Source organism: Mytilus edulis, chromosome 12, assembly GCF_963676685.1.
Source record: "Mytilus edulis chromosome 12, xbMytEdul2.2, whole genome shotgun sequence".
Lineage (NCBI taxonomy): Eukaryota > Metazoa > Mollusca > Bivalvia > Mytilida > Mytilidae > Mytilus > Mytilus edulis.
The window spans coordinates 51,589,370-51,605,403 of NC_092355.1; the positions used below are offsets into that span (position 1 = coordinate 51,589,370).

General features: G+C 32.6%; 1 protein-coding gene across 2 annotated transcripts in view; it reads left to right on the forward strand.

Annotated features, from left to right (window-relative positions):
- LOC139498748 (uncharacterized) overlaps positions 1–16,034 on the forward strand; it is a 47,453-nt gene that overhangs the window by 2,982 nt on the left and 28,437 nt on the right. Inside the window, exons 2-7 of one of the 2 annotated variants that reach the window (XM_071287286.1) lie at positions 859–953; positions 1,349–1,531; positions 2,253–2,371; positions 3,075–3,195; positions 4,003–4,128; positions 10,173–10,379. In XM_071287286.1, coding sequence (XP_071143387.1) covers positions 887–953; positions 1,349–1,531; positions 2,253–2,371; positions 3,075–3,195; positions 4,003–4,128; positions 10,173–10,379 — 823 coding nt within the window. In that variant the 5' untranslated portion in view covers positions 859–886. Of the gene's footprint in view, positions 1–858; positions 954–1,348; positions 1,532–2,252; positions 2,372–3,074; positions 3,196–4,002; positions 4,129–10,172; positions 10,380–16,034 lie in introns of those variants that run through there. The other variant, XM_071287288.1, reaches the window with a different exon arrangement.

Here is a 16,034-nt window from a genome sequence, read left to right on the forward strand (position 1 = left end):
ATAAAGGAATGGAGAACCATCTAGGTCGTTTAATTAACATTAGATATGTGCCCTTGCTAAAAATCACAAGTTTATGGTTTGTTGAGGTTATTATGCGCATGCGTCTATTTTTTTTTACTTCAAGGTGTATCAGATTGAATGGTTGCTTTGGATTCCCAACTCCATTGATTAATTTGAAACTTATGAGATCCTTTCTATGTCTGTCTACTATTTAGGGTTATTGTTGTTGAATAATTTTAAATCATATGCATCATTTAAAATAAGATAAATGTAGTCCACGACGTAAAGGTGTAACTAGAACACCCCTTCAGCCGAAATGGAGTCTTCTGTATTATCGCTTCGAGTTGTCTCCGTTCCGTAAGTAACATCCGTCTATTTTGAATCATAATACGACGATACGTCGAGAAAAATTAACTCGTTCTGTCGATAGACGTCGTATTTTATTTAAAGCGATCGAAATTTAAACCGAGGAATGTGTAGGGAAAGGTGTCATGCCCACTGACCAAAAGGAAATTAAATATTTAAAGAGTTAAAAATGGGGTTCCTCCTAGAATTCACGTAGTAAAATAGGTGATTAGATACGAAGTGATATACCTTCTCTTACTCTAGTGACTGCTGTGGAAAGTAAACTTGGAATTGATAGTTCAAAAATAAAACACAATAATTACATTGTCCACACATTTGTATCAGGGATAAGTTTTTTAAAAGTTGAATAGCTACTTAACTTACGTAAATTACATTTTACATGACTTTTTGCAGTTGAATTATTTTTGAAAATAATACTCATACATGTATCAATGAAAACAATATTAATCCTATCCCTCAGAGCAATCATGCTCTTTAATTATTTTATTTCAGAGAACACTTGTAAGAAATAAGACAAGACATGAATACTCGACCACACACCATTGTTTGGATTATACTTTTGGTGTTTTCCTGGAAATGTGGAAAGGGTGAGTAGTTATCAAATGTTTACGTTATTATTCCTTAGGAAAACTTAATAATACAAATGAGGTATCCGTGGACGCTTTTTATATAAATAGTTTTATATATAAATGACTGTATGTACGTACTGTATATAGCTTTTTGCTAGTTTTTACTTAATATTTAAATGATTAGGAGTAATGTTGCATCTTAAGTTATAGCAGTACTGTTTTCCTGTTGACACAACATAATTCCAGCTTAAAATTAGGTTATATTTGATTATCCTTGCAAATTTCGGAGATGTTGTCTTCTCCTTTTGAATTTTAAGATGTTGTACGGGTTACGTCGTCTCCTGCTGTAACATAGAGTTTGACCAAAGCAAAGTATAACACTAGATTTACGTATGAGGAACAATCCATTTCAGTAAGAGTATTAGAAGCTACAATGGAAACATGGAAACAAGCGGTTCTAGATTGCTATGGGAATAACTCGTTTTTGGAAAGCAACACCACTGTTCTTAAACAGTACATGGTCAATCATAACGAAGTGAATGATAGTATTTGGGTTGGCAGCTTTTTAGCTTTACTTCCTTGGATTGAAATAAGAGGTAGGTAATTTATAACGCTTTTTGGTAATGTGTTACTGAGGGAAAGCATTTTTATTTTATTCGTTCCATTCTATTAACATAGAAGCTGGAGTTGGAGCAAAAAATGGAAGGAATGGTGGGTTTGCCTATGAATTTTTAAAAGCTTTTTTTTGGATTATACATAAATATGGAATCATAAAATAGAAAACTAGAGCCAATTGATTAGTGCTGTAGTGCGTAAATACAAAAAAGTGTTTTTAAATGCATATTTCTTCGCTTAATGTTTGTTAAATATGCTTCAAGACATTGCCATTTGAAAATTTAATTTAAATTTGAAGCTATTTACAACCATCAAGTAAGCGTCTGATTACTTGTCTTCTTATGATCATAATGTTGTTTTTATAGTCGTGTCATTTCTTCAACGATTCTACATCTCCTTATAGTTTTTGTATGTTCAAACATGTTTGTCCTGAAAATTACTGAAGAGACAACAGTTGTCGAATTGCGCATCTTGTGTTGTAGTTTTCATCTGTTTATAAACATAGGTAGTTGTAAATCAATTATATAAAAATAAAAATATTTTTGAAGAAGTGTTCAAGCAAAAAAAAAAAAAAAATAGCAAGCAGATATGTTATAATCAGTCAAGTCTGTGAATGAATTGTGTTATAAAGGATCCTATTTTCGCATAAATCATTTCCTATCTATCTGTTTTAAGATTTTAGTTTATTTATGTTTCTGAAAGGTTGTTACAATATACCACTAACATGTAACAGCTTTGAAACAGACGAAAGAAATGCCACAAATTTACAACTGTGTCAACTCAAATGCATGAAAAGACGATATTTTGCATTTAACCAAAAAGTAAGTGTATCAGTCATGGCATTCATTCAACTGTGGGTCAGTCTTAAGTTTTTCTTCTAAACTTTTCAAGTCTTTTTTTTATAAAACAGTCGATAGCTACTCAAAGTTAAAAGCTCGTGGAAATCTGATTTAGAGTAAAAATGTAAGAACCTTTTGTTTGTTGACAATTTTAATGACATAAATCAACATACACATTATAAAAATCAAATAGAAAGGTTTAAAACTCATTAGATCGAGAGAAAAAAAAAATCCGCATACACACAATTAAGCAAACAAAAATCAGAAAGAACATATTTGAGAGTAAGTTGAGTAATTAAACGCTAGTTCATGACCAGTAATAACTTATGATACACTCATTTATTTAAAACTGAAATTTCCATTTAGGTCATTGAAATAGTCATAGGCCCAATAACATCCCTGTATTTGTAATTTAATCACACATTTTGTCGGCTTTAAGCGACTATATTTTCGAAAATAAGCACAATGATCCCTTATACAATATCTGTTTTTCTAAAACTTGTTAATATTCTATACATGAAGGTACCGTTATATACAATCATATGAAAAACTTAAAGAAAGAAACAACAGTTGAGGAAAGCAAACACTTTAGGGTTATGTTACAGTCCTTGTTTTTGATTCCAACAAAATTTCAAAAAAAGCTTATATTAAAAAAACAAATTCTTAATTCAAATATATATTTTAGAATAAGAGATGCGTTTGCTTTGATGAACACGATGTAGTGAAAAAAGAGACTGACAATGCAACTTTTTGTCAAGAATGTACAGACAGTGGAGACTGCAATACACACGCTGTTGTATACAAAGGTTTGCATTAATATAAGAAATGGCACAAAACTATTACTAAATATACACTACCATCTTGAAAACAAATTTCAAAATGGCATTGACAAAGAATGTTTAAAAACTTCAAAACGGAATCATGTTAAAAATAAGCTATACAAGGTAAACAAAGTGACCACACATACCGTAATATTGTTTACATTGTCTATTTTTACAGAGTATAGGCTTGATTTGCAGGATTCATCTTTATTTTAATTTAAAAATTGGAAAACAGCACGTTTAATCAATAAGTCTAACTTGTCTATTTCAAACATTATTCCCACTAAGTTATATCTGAGTCGTGTAACCTTGCTAATACGGAATATAAACGCTCATTACTAATGCTAAATCCGAAATCTCATTTGTTAGAAGATGTTGTCGCCTAAAACAACATTAAATACCATTCACCATTTTGAAGGTTGTCGGAAAAAGACGGAGACAATAGTTTATCTGCAATTGGAAAGACCTATTCTATATATCAAGATTAAGATACAAGGTTAAATGTTCAAAGATTGTCAATGCAGACATTTGAAGTATAATGTCGGGTATTAAATCTTTCAAGCACGGTGTACGTACTGTTTTACAATATTAACAGAAGTACCCATTGTTGAATACAAACACTTGTTGCAAAAATGAACTGTGGAGTTTTGTTCTCTCCATAATAAAAAGCCAATCTACACAATTATACACATTTGCATGTATTACGTATATATATATTTAATATATGATTCAAAGATTTTGCATAATTATTTTTATCCAATTTAAAATACTTGATTTATTTTTTGTCTACAGTTTTTGATAGACCAATAAATTTAGCGGATACTGGCCATGACTGCCTGTCTTACCAATGTAACTATACTGGCGCAATTCCAATATTTAACACACAAGAATGTTTTGAATATTCCAGATCATATTGTCGTAAGTATATTATATGATGAAAGTAAAAAATCGGTAGGAAATTAGTATGGTTTAACTGCAAGACGATAATTAACCTACTTAGACACAACAGAGGCGCTAAAAGAAAAAAGTCCGTACAAAAGTAAAGTTAAAGAATATTTAAATCGAAATAATGTGCTTAGTATTAATACAAATGCTTTCTTTTACGTGAACGGGAGTCGAATAGAATTTCATTTTATTAATACAAATTTGTGAGCAGATATATGTAAAAAATGTTTAAAAATTTGGAACCATTAGTATTTCCATCTAGTGAAAGAATCCTGGATATCATATTGTCAGAACAAGCTCTTACAAAATTGTACTATCTGCCTCTCCGTTAAGGAAGTACACCACTAATTAATGGCCCCATTGCTTTCTATGTTAAATTCCTCAATTTCGAGTGGTCACAGCTCTTTTATCTTAAGTTCAAATAAAGTGACAATCATTGCATGTCAAAGCAACACCTTCTGGTATCCTGTACTGAAAAAATCAACATACCTTTAATTGCATATAAGAAAGAACTGGTTCCCGGAGCTTCGGATGTACCAAAACAGGTACTTCCGATCTGACAAAAAGGCAAAATGTACCCTCCTTTTTAAATTTCATGCCATTTTTTTATTATTCAAATTTATCAGTCAAAAATTGTTCTACATTGATCACCAGTCATGCAGCTTTCATTTGATACCAAAATTAATAAAATATTCTACATATTTTGAAAGATATGTCCATGCGTAGGAACTATTTTGTGTTAAATATGTACTACTTTCTGGTATGTGCTTTCTGGCCGGGCCTTAATTAGTGGTGTTACACCTATAACAGATTTTTTTCTTAAATTAAGAGATTTCAATGCACCAGTCATGTTCCAAAATCATTTCTGAGCATGCGTTTAAAATTCTACATGTCTACATAACACGGTTACTGAAAAAAAAAAAAAACTAGAACCCCTATATCAGCTAATTTCTATAACATAATTCTTTAAAATGGGGTAAATGACCACTTACATTAAACTTTGAATTAAAACCTCAAAAAGGGATTTAAGTGCAATTTTTTGTTTTCCTAGTTCACTTTATACATTAAACCATCAGCCTAGAACATAAAATTTTAAAATCATTCATTTGAATTTAATTTAAATTGCTTAAATTTTCTAAATTTTGCTAAAAAAAAGTTTATATTTACGAATTTCTGCCAATTTTTCTGCCAATGTCATACTTTTTTCAAATAAAATTCAGTTTATCAAGAGGAATAGGTTATCTAAAGATTAAAAGTCCATTTGTCATCTTTAATCCAATTAACAATCATATCTTAGGATGTATTTGCCTCAGCAGGTATAAATTCTAAACCATGTATCAGAACAGAGGTAGGGGTCCTATTTTAGGCTATAATTGATAAAATAAAAAGAAATTGTACATATTATAATAGTTTTTATTAGAGAGTGATAGATTGGCTACAATTTGATCATCATTGGATGTCAGTTTAAGCAGTTTGGTGGTAAAAAATGACTAGAAAAAGAAGTAAGTTATCAAAAATTCATGGTTTTAAAAAGGGTTATGTCCCTTGGAATAGAGGTAAAAAATTTGAATTTATCACAATATCCAAGAAAAATCACTTGGTTCGGCTTCCTCAAAGTGTTTTTGACCAAAGGGTAATACAAAGTCACAATGGTGTCATGAAAATTGATAATGTTGATGGAACTCCTGTCAGACAGATCCTCTTTCGACCAAAACCCAAAAATCCTGATGTAGTTGACAAATACCTTCAGGATGCTAATAACTGTATTGATGCTGGTCCAAATAAAGTGTTCAATCCTCAGCTTGTAGAAAAACTTTTTACCACTGAAATTAGAAAACATGATAAGTCAGATTGTGATGGTCATTTAAGATTTGATACTGAAAATTCAAAACAGTGGGGTTGTGTATGGCGTGAGAGACTAAAATGTCCAAAATGTAATTATGTAAGCAAATATCACAGATTGTATGATACTGTTGAATCAAACAAAAGAGGTCCGAAGGCTGCAAAGCTTAATGTACAGATCCAGTGTGGTCTGATAACTTCTCCGATATCAAACAAGAATTTACGAGATATTCTTATGATTTCTAACATTGTCCCACCTTCCTCATCTGGCATGCAAAAGACTGCTAATAAAGTTGCAAAACAGGTTGAGGAATTAAACAAAAAAAGTATGCAAGACATAAGAAAGAAATTGGTTGAAGAAAATAGAATATGTGGGCTATCCGATGAAAAACTAGTTAGAGTTGAATCCGATTGTCGATATAACAACCCTCTTATAAATAGTGGCACTACACCGTTTCAAGCTGGTACCCAGGTGGTTTGCACAATGTCCGAAAACAATACTTCGGCCAAACAAATTGTCTCATTGTTTACTGGTAATAAACTCTGTAGTGTAGCTGCTAGATTAAAAGGGAAGGGTTTTAAAATTGTCTGTCCTAATCATGAAGGTGTGTGTACAGCAAATATTGCTGAAGATGCCTCCATTGGTAATGAGGGAGCATACAGCAGCTGGTGTGCAACTGAGGTCAGTGATTACTTGAAAATTTCCCACATAACAACTGATGGGGATAGTAGAGCATTTCAAGGTGTAAAACAAGTACACGGTACCAATGTTGAGGCACTTCGTGATGTTCGACATTTATCAGCAAGTATGAAACGGGCTATTACAAGGTGCACATTTAGTCCCAATCTATTTGCTGGTACAAACAAGCTTAATCAAAAGAATAGATTTGCACTTGATATCAAAGCAAGGTGTGTTGCAGAGTTAAATCAAAGCTTTAATGTGCACCAGGGTGAACTGTATACAGTTAAACAGCACATGCCTGAAGTAATTAAGACTATAGTAATGTGTTACAAAGGTTATTGTGGATCCTCTTGTAAGGTTAACTCTTATGTGTGTGCTGGTTTGCCTTCAAATCATTGGATAAAGAATTTTATTCCAAATGGTAGCACATGTAGAATGACATGTGATGATGAAGTTAAACTGGAAAACTGCATAGGAATTTTACTTGGTCCCAATAGTTTAAATCTAGTACGGTTTCTTACCTCGACACAGAAAAGTGAAGCATTCAATCGTGCGCTGAGTCGTTGTAATCCGAAGAATGTAAGCTTCCCGCGTAACTTCCCAGGTCGTGCACATGCTGCTGTTCACATGATAAATCATAGGTTTGCTAATTCTGCTCTCCTGCTCACTGAACAGCTTGGTGTTAAAATAACAGCACCAAAAGTTATCAGGAAACTGAAACAAAGGGATAGGCGTCAATTGTACATATACAAACATAAACGTAGTCATGTCGCAAAATTGCAACGTGCAAAAAGTCGCAACAGAAGGTATCGTCTTCATGCATTGATACATTATTCGCAGCCTGCTTTTTATTCCAAAGGCATTGCAGATCCACACTATGATAAAAATTGTGTGAATAAAAATGTTGTGACCAATGACCATGCATATCAATCACATCCAAAGCGACACCCAAAAATTCATTAATTCCAGCATGCTCTGTTTGTTTTTGTAAATATTGGTTATTTTTTGTATATGGATTGTTAATTACTTTTATTTGTACCATTTTCAGATTTTATAATATGCAGTCTCTGTGCGGTTCATGTTTTTTACACCGAGGTGGATAAATTCCACGACAAATTTGTCGGTCCATGTTGATATGGTTTGGTTCTAATGATAGGTGGTCAGGGTTCACACAATGGTGCTGGTGACACAAATGTGACACCTGTAAACTTTCTGAAAGTTCAAAATTATCATAAAATATCATGTAGGCAAATCTATGGCTAAGCACAGTTTTTCTCTTCATCTCCCATGGCATTTTAACACACAGGGTGGAATATTTTTGCCCCTTCCCTCAAAGATCACATATCCAACAGTTGTGTGGACCCTGGACAGTCATATTATTTAAAATTCTGTCTTTTTGTTTGATTTTCCACTCCTCAATATTCATTTTTAATAAATCATTCAAAAATTTTCATCAAAACATTCAAATTTTTTACCTCAATGTCAAGGGTGCACGTGCAGATTCCTGTAATAGGAAGTACACCACTAATTAATGGCCCCATTGCTTTCTATGTTAAATTCCTCAATTTCGAGTGGTCACAGCTCTTTTATCTTAAGTTCAAATAAAGTGACAATCATTGCATGTCAAAGCAACACCTTCTGGTATCCTGTACTGAAAAAATCAACATACCTTTAATTGCATATAAGAAAGAACTGGTTCCCGGAGCTTCGGATGTACCAAAACAGGTACTTCCGATCTGACAAAAAGGCAAAATGTACCCTCCTTTTTAAATTTCATGCCATTTTTTTATTATTCAAATTTATCAGTCAAAAATTGTTCTACATTGATCACCAGTCATGCAGCTTTCATTTGATACCAAAATTAATAAAATATTCTACATATTTTGAAAGATATGTCCATGCGTAGGAACTATTTTGTGTTAAATATGTACTACTTTCTGGTATGTGCTTTCTGGCCGGGCCTTAATTAGTGGTGTTACACCTTAAGCTAGATCATTAAAAAGAAAAAAGACGACCGATTTGCTATGAATCAGAATAATCTTTACAGGTAGAGTTACTGGCACTTTGTGAAGTTATAAGTTAGAAATCCAGCGTGTTGATCTGTTACCAAAATGGTTTCATTCATATCACATCAGCTTGTTCTGATATTGAATATGCATTTTGAACAGCCATCTATCAATCTAGAAAACAATGTATATACCGCAGTGTGTCGTTTGCGTTCATGGTAATAATTTACTCTTGTGTTCAATTCTCTTTGTTTTATCTTTTTGTTATTCATTAAAAACATTCTTCAATTATCCCTTGGTATGTTTCTATCTGTTTTAATCTGTATTTCGTTTTGTATAATGTCGTCATGTTTTGGTTTGTCTTCATGTTTTTATAGTTGCCATGGATATTATCCTGTCTGATTGCACAACGCAATATTCAGTGATAATGTAGATGAGAGTCATTATGTATAGTTTGTTATAACTCTGAATGACTGATTTATTTTCGAAAATATGAAAAAAATTACGGAAATTTGGGTTTCGGCTAAAATCAATTAAATATAATGTCTATTCAATGCCAGGAACCAGAAATCCATCATATCTATCATATTTTATATCATTTGATTTTATGGAATACATAAAACGTTGGTTTTCCAGTTTTAATCGTATACATTTTTCATGTTAGAGCCTTCCATACTTTATTCTACTAAATGGATTTGTCTAAATAGTATGTTCGACAAATAAAGCGCTTGTTTAAAGTAGTGTTAAGAGTACTTTAAAAGCAAATTAGTCGTACCACATCTAATGTACTTGGTAAAACTCTGGATGAAGGTCGTCAAAATATGGATACGTAATCACATTATCTCCATGTTTAGTGTGTTTATTTACATTGTACAACCCTGTCAACTATCATGGTATCGTCATCATGAACGCCGGGGAAAGTGCTTGATCACACAGAATGCATATGATATAATATCTTTTTTTTTTTAAAGAGAATTGATAAAGAAAGCACCACAAATACTACAATTTATACTGCATTCGTTCTATTTGAGCAGTCAAAATGCGTTGACTTTTCCTTATGAATATGTAAATAGAAGTTATTTAATTATTCATACAACCTCTTAACCTGTTCTTGTTTCCAATGTATACAACGAAGATTCGAAAGACTCAAACTTATTTCTTTTACAACTTTTGGAAAAACATGTTTATCTTGTTCATATTTTTGTTTGAAACCTATAAATCATTATGCTTTATGCTTTATGTTGATATTTTTTTGTCCAAACTCAAACAAATTCGTTCACCATCGATTGTGGGTTTCAAACATGTAATATACATTTCATTCACTGTGTTGTATATTTCTTTGCCTGACATGAGGGATTTTCCACAATATCTAAATCAAATAAATAACATTAACACATAAAACAACAATTGCAAATTCGTTTTTTTAGATTGCAGTATAAAGACAATAATAGTGCATTGACTTGACACTTCTTTTTTGTGATATTTAGGGGATGGGCGAAGTGCTGATGGCCCTGCATATCAGCATTTCTTTCAATATCGATTTACGTGTGAGGAAAATCATTTCACTTATCCACTTCTTTATTCGGAGAATCCAGTTAACCTTTGTAACTTATCAGAATCACTTACCCCAGGAAGAGATGTTTGGGTTGGTGTTTACAGACAGAAACTATACGTAGACAATTCGGATAATGCAGGTAATATATCGGGTGTATACGCGGATGTACGATGATGTCTTATGTTGATTTACTGTCACTTACCTTAAAAACGTGCAGTTTTGAGTATGCATTACAAGAATATGTACACATTGTATGATACCTTGCTACGTATATAATTCTACATGTTGTATAGGGTGAGATATTATGGACATAATTGTGCAAATAGTGATACAAGCATGAAATTTGGTATAAAGGTTGACTAAATGATGCTTAAACATGTTAAAAAAAATCCGCTGCTGGCTAGAATTTTCAAAATGGCAATTTCGGAAATGGCGTCATTACAAATTGGCAATAATTCGTTAATCCTTTGAAAGGTGTGTCAGATGTAAATCAATATTATATTTTATAAAAAGTAAATGATAGTTCCTAAATTACGACTAGACAATACATTAATGAAACTAAACGTGACTTCCGGTTTCAAAATGCCTGCAAAAAAGTAAAACAAAATCAATTTTTATATTTTCAAGCAACTCCACGAGGCATGTAAATCCTTGAAAGATGTGTTATAGGTGTAATCCATTGTAAGTTTTGATAAAACGTTAAAAACACTTTCTACGAACGACAAAACAACACATAAATGAAAAAATAGTGACTTCCGTTTGAAAAATGGCGGCAAATCCGTAGAAAATATTTTTATAACTTCCATCAACTTAACAAGTGATAGCATACATGTAGGCATAGGTTGCTTATCTTATAATTATCTGATAGTTGTCTATACAACAACTCGTACAAGGAAGGCCAGAACGGTAGCATCTACAGTTACCAACACAGCTGGATTTTCGCCTCCGCATTTCAAAATGTCTTGACACGAGATGCAACGGCAGCCATAGAAGTCCATCTTTGTTTCCAACTGTCATTGATTCTTCCTTTTATCCAACCCCAGTGTTTATGACTTGGTACATGTACCTGTCGAATACATGAATCAGACTGATCCCAAGCAACTCCTCCTTGATATACTTCTGTTTTGATGTGCTCTTGAAAACTACCTCCTGTAGGCGGAATTACATCACAATGCCGCTGCTTCCTGGCAAACATTTCACATCGTTAATCGCTTCATACTAAAGCCAAATCAAAACGTCCGTTACATCTGGAAAATCTTCCATTGTTAGCCAAGCTGACCTCTTCCCTTTCTCACGACATTTCGAAAAAGTGCATCATCCACTGAATGTATGGACGAAAGTAAGAGCAGCTACACATGGATCAAACACATTTGATATGTCCAGTACAGGAAGCCATCAAAAGTCGTTATTCCTTCCATAACCTATCAACAATTTGTTCTACCTAATTTTGCGATTGCTGCAATTCTTGATACTATTACATCTGTGTCAGTACTACCTAACATTACATTTTACAACACTTTTCTTAATCATGCCGAACATGGACACACATTCGTGTATCTGTTTCTTCGTGATTACGAGGGGATAGATAGAAAGTATATTTGTGAAATTGCAAAGAATATTTTCACCATGAGTAACATACACATTTGTATAAATGCACCTGAGATCACCCCTAGTTTTTGGTGGGGTTCGTGTTGTTTATTCTGTAGTTTTCTAAGTTGTGTCATGTGTACTATTGTTTTTCTGTTTGTCCTTTTCATTATTAGCCATGGCGTTGTCAGTTTGTTTTAGATTTATGAGTTTGACTGTCCCTTTGGTATCTTTCGTCCCTCTTTTAAAAGTGATTGTGATATCTTTCCTAGACTTTTCATTTCTTGTCACAGTAGACAGTTTTACTTGCAATATTTCTTTATCCATAAAAAAACTAAACTGCTCCTCCGTCTTTATCTCAGGATGTCACTTGAAATAGTTGTATCAAATCGCTGCAAATGGGTTTTACTTGAAACATTCTGCGATTTGCTGATCCAAATTCGGACCCATTTATCGTTGGTCGGGAAACAATGGTTAATTCCAGGTCACAAAATTGGGCAAAAATATTTGATGATTATGCTAATGATGTCATACTGCCTTATATAAAATCGTGCATCGATAAGTATTCAAAAGTATTTGTATTTGATGTTTAATGAATAATTTAAAGGCTGTGACAAGACAACGGCAAGGTTCTTGTGCCAGACGAAAAGGTGTTGGTTCTTGTAGAACACCAAGGGTTTGTAGTAGTTTTCTCTGTGAAGATGACAACGAAACGAAATTGTTCAAGTGTCTTGCTGACAAAATTGCTTCTTAAGAGACTTATAAAAGAGGGACGAAAGATACCAAAGGGACAGTCAAACTCATAAATCTAAACCAAACTTACAACGCCATGGCTAAAAGTGAAAAAGACAAGCAGAAAAACAATAAATGAATTTCCCGACTTATTCATCATTTTACAAAGCCTTCAAAGCTGTTTAACGAAATCTTTTTGTGTTTTCGTAGAGTCTTCATTATGTCGTTCGTCTGTTGTAGAATGACTCATACCACTAGATCTTTCAAATTCATCTTCTAGTATAGTGACTCCTGGTCCAGTTACCATCAATTTGTATAAAAGGGATCTTCGGTTAATCATATGGTACCAACATAGCCCTTCACAATTACACTATTCTGTTTTTCTGCCTGATGAATTGTGTTATACGAAATAGATTAGCTGGTAATACGTACAGTGAAATTATCATTTGCAAATTCCGTCGCCGCTGGTGATGTTCGGGAAGATAGTCATATCTCGGAGACGAGTCGGTAACGATCGAGCATTATTTACACGATCAAGACCTAAAACAATACGCTATCATGCTTTATATGGACAGTTTGAAAAGTACGAAATCTCACCTATGAAATGAGCATAACACCAAAATCAGAAGAGGTTCTTAATTTATGATTGAACGCCAGGAACTAAACTGTGGTCGCGATGACTATATTTCCTTACACTAGTCTTTTAAATCATTTAACGCCACAGAGTCAAGACATAATTATATATTCTGAGTTTTGCTTTCATAATCAAATCGAAATTAACAATTCAAGCAAAATACATGCGATTGACTGATGCGCCTGTCTAGTTCTAGGTACATTTGAACATACATAAAAAGAATCTGCCGTTCTTGATGTTGCAATGTTGGCTTCAGTAAGACAACATGTTCATCCCCTATCACGCAATATATATCCCCCAGAGTTTTACAACAAGTCATTTCAATGTGCAATCTTCCAAACATGACGATACACGTATCTTTTTCTTACAAATCAGGCTATTCCCACTGAATTTGCTTAGGCATTTCCAAAAGTTGCTGATCTGCAGTTGCAATTGATGTTTCGCCGGGATTGACCGCATTTAAGCCTTAACCATCGAATACCTGAGAATTGCCTGGTAGTGCTTACAAATCGCTCTTGGTGTCTATGAATAGTTTGCACATGCACATAAGTGTTAAACACATGTGTATCATAACCTTGAAAAATGTTATTAAACCAATTCATAATATTATTAGAAAACCAAAAACACTAAACATATGGTAAATAGTTCAAATGATTTTGAAAGAATTTTGTTACATTTTCGCGCATGCGCAAATACTGGATATGTCTAACATTCATTTTTTATAAATAAATAATGTAAGGAAAGTATCAACCGAACCTGGTAATTGGTTTTTACTAAAAGAAGTCCAAAGAAAAGTTTTCCAGAAAATATCAGTATTTTCAAACTGTGGCCATCTTGAAAAAAAAATTGCTTTAATGGCCATCAGTTATTTTTTAAAAAGTATATAATAATGATGCTTTGTGGTAATTTTCATGCTTGTATCATCATTTGCACAATTCCCTCGATTTTGCTTTCTAATATCTTCCACTTCTATGGATACATGCTGAGTACTGTATTCATTTTTGAACAAAAAGGGAAAATGAAAATATATTGAACAAAATCTGATTAGATTAATGTAACGTGCGTAAATTTTATAACCTTAAAGACTAAATAAGCGTATTGAGTATTAATAACTTTTCATCACCGCTGCTGTTTGATGTTTACTGTACGCAAAAGTATCATCAAAACAATAATTGGTGTACTGACATACTCATATGCTATTCATAAATCATTAAAAACTATCACAAGTTTATCTTGCTTTATATTTCTTCTAGCAGACTGGCAATCGCTGTAGATAGCAATTCATTATTTCTCTAAACTTTTAATTCTCTAATGTTGAATAGATCATGTTAAACATCATAAGTGTCCTTTTTTGTTTTTTTTTATATCTAAGAAGTCATGCTGTTCTCAATTATTACATAGTGTGCAATAAATGATCACAGTTCGTAGTACTTAATTAATCTTTCACTCAGGAACCTGGTTGATGTAGCTGAAGATTGAGTATATTTCTTATATCTTTCAGTAGGTATTATATTCAAGAGCTTTCGTACCCTGTCAAATATAATTAGTTATCAAAGGTACCAGGATTATAATTTAATACGCCAGACGCGCGTTTCGTCTACATAAGACTCATCAGTGACGCTCATATCAAAATTCCAAAAAGTCGTGCCAAATACGGCTAAGGTAATCTATGCCTGGGATAAGAAAATCCCTAGTTTTTCGTAAAACTCAAAGTTTTGTAAACAGGAAATTTATAAAAATGACCATATTTATTGATATTCATGTCAACACAGAAATGTTGACTACTGAGCTGGTGATATAACTTGCAAGAGTTTTACTATTTGCATATTGTCTTCTTAAAAGTACACAATTCATCCGCAGAAAAAAAAACAACAAAAAAACAATGTTAAACTCTGACTATTCAGTTTCATTTGTTTTAAACTATACATTTTGCAATATCACAATGTCAAATATCTACAAATTGATTCATTATCATGATATTTTATATTTTACTTCCTTTTTCGTTGTAGTTATACAACACTTCGACCAAATTGAGCAGTACATTTCACGTTGTGACCATTTACCAGCAAATGATGAGTGGGCGCAAGCCGAGAATTGCAGCGGAACACATCATTACAAATGCGCTTTAGGTCAACTCGTTAAAAGAAATTGCACGAATCAAATCAAAATTAGTCTAGTTGTTATTCGTTGTATAAGAATACCAAATAAATTTGTATATGTTCTGTTCATTTCATGTTCATATGTTGTGAATGCTATGTATGTGTTTCTGTTTTGGTTTATGTATACGTATCAAATCTACAATTTGTCAATCCTACAATATTATTTCCCCTCAAAACATAATTAAAAATAGTCACTTGATTTGTGGTAAAATTTATCTTAAATATTGTGCTTTTTGATATGCATTCCATAGTGTCAAAATAAAATTAGAATTGATTCATAAATTGTTAAATCATCTTTTTCCGGCCTTATTATACGTTCCCACAACAGTTGTGCCCTACATGTGTATATATAAGATCAGTATCTACGCATGATTTGATCTTCAAAAGTTAAAATAATGAGAAAAAATCTGTTTTAGTCTATCCATGGCAACATTCTGTATTTTTTATAAATAAAGTATTGCTAAAATTGGCATAAGAATATAAATTTTCTTTTACTTCATTTTCGTCAGATCTAATCACAAAGTTCATACGAAAAATGTTGAAAAAAAACCAATATGATAATTTAATGTCTGGTTTCAAATGAAAATGTTGTCTTAATGTTCCTATAAACCAACTAAGATGGTTGTATTCATTATCAGCTATCCGAAAATAAATAAATAAGCCTCACCAAAGTGTATAATCT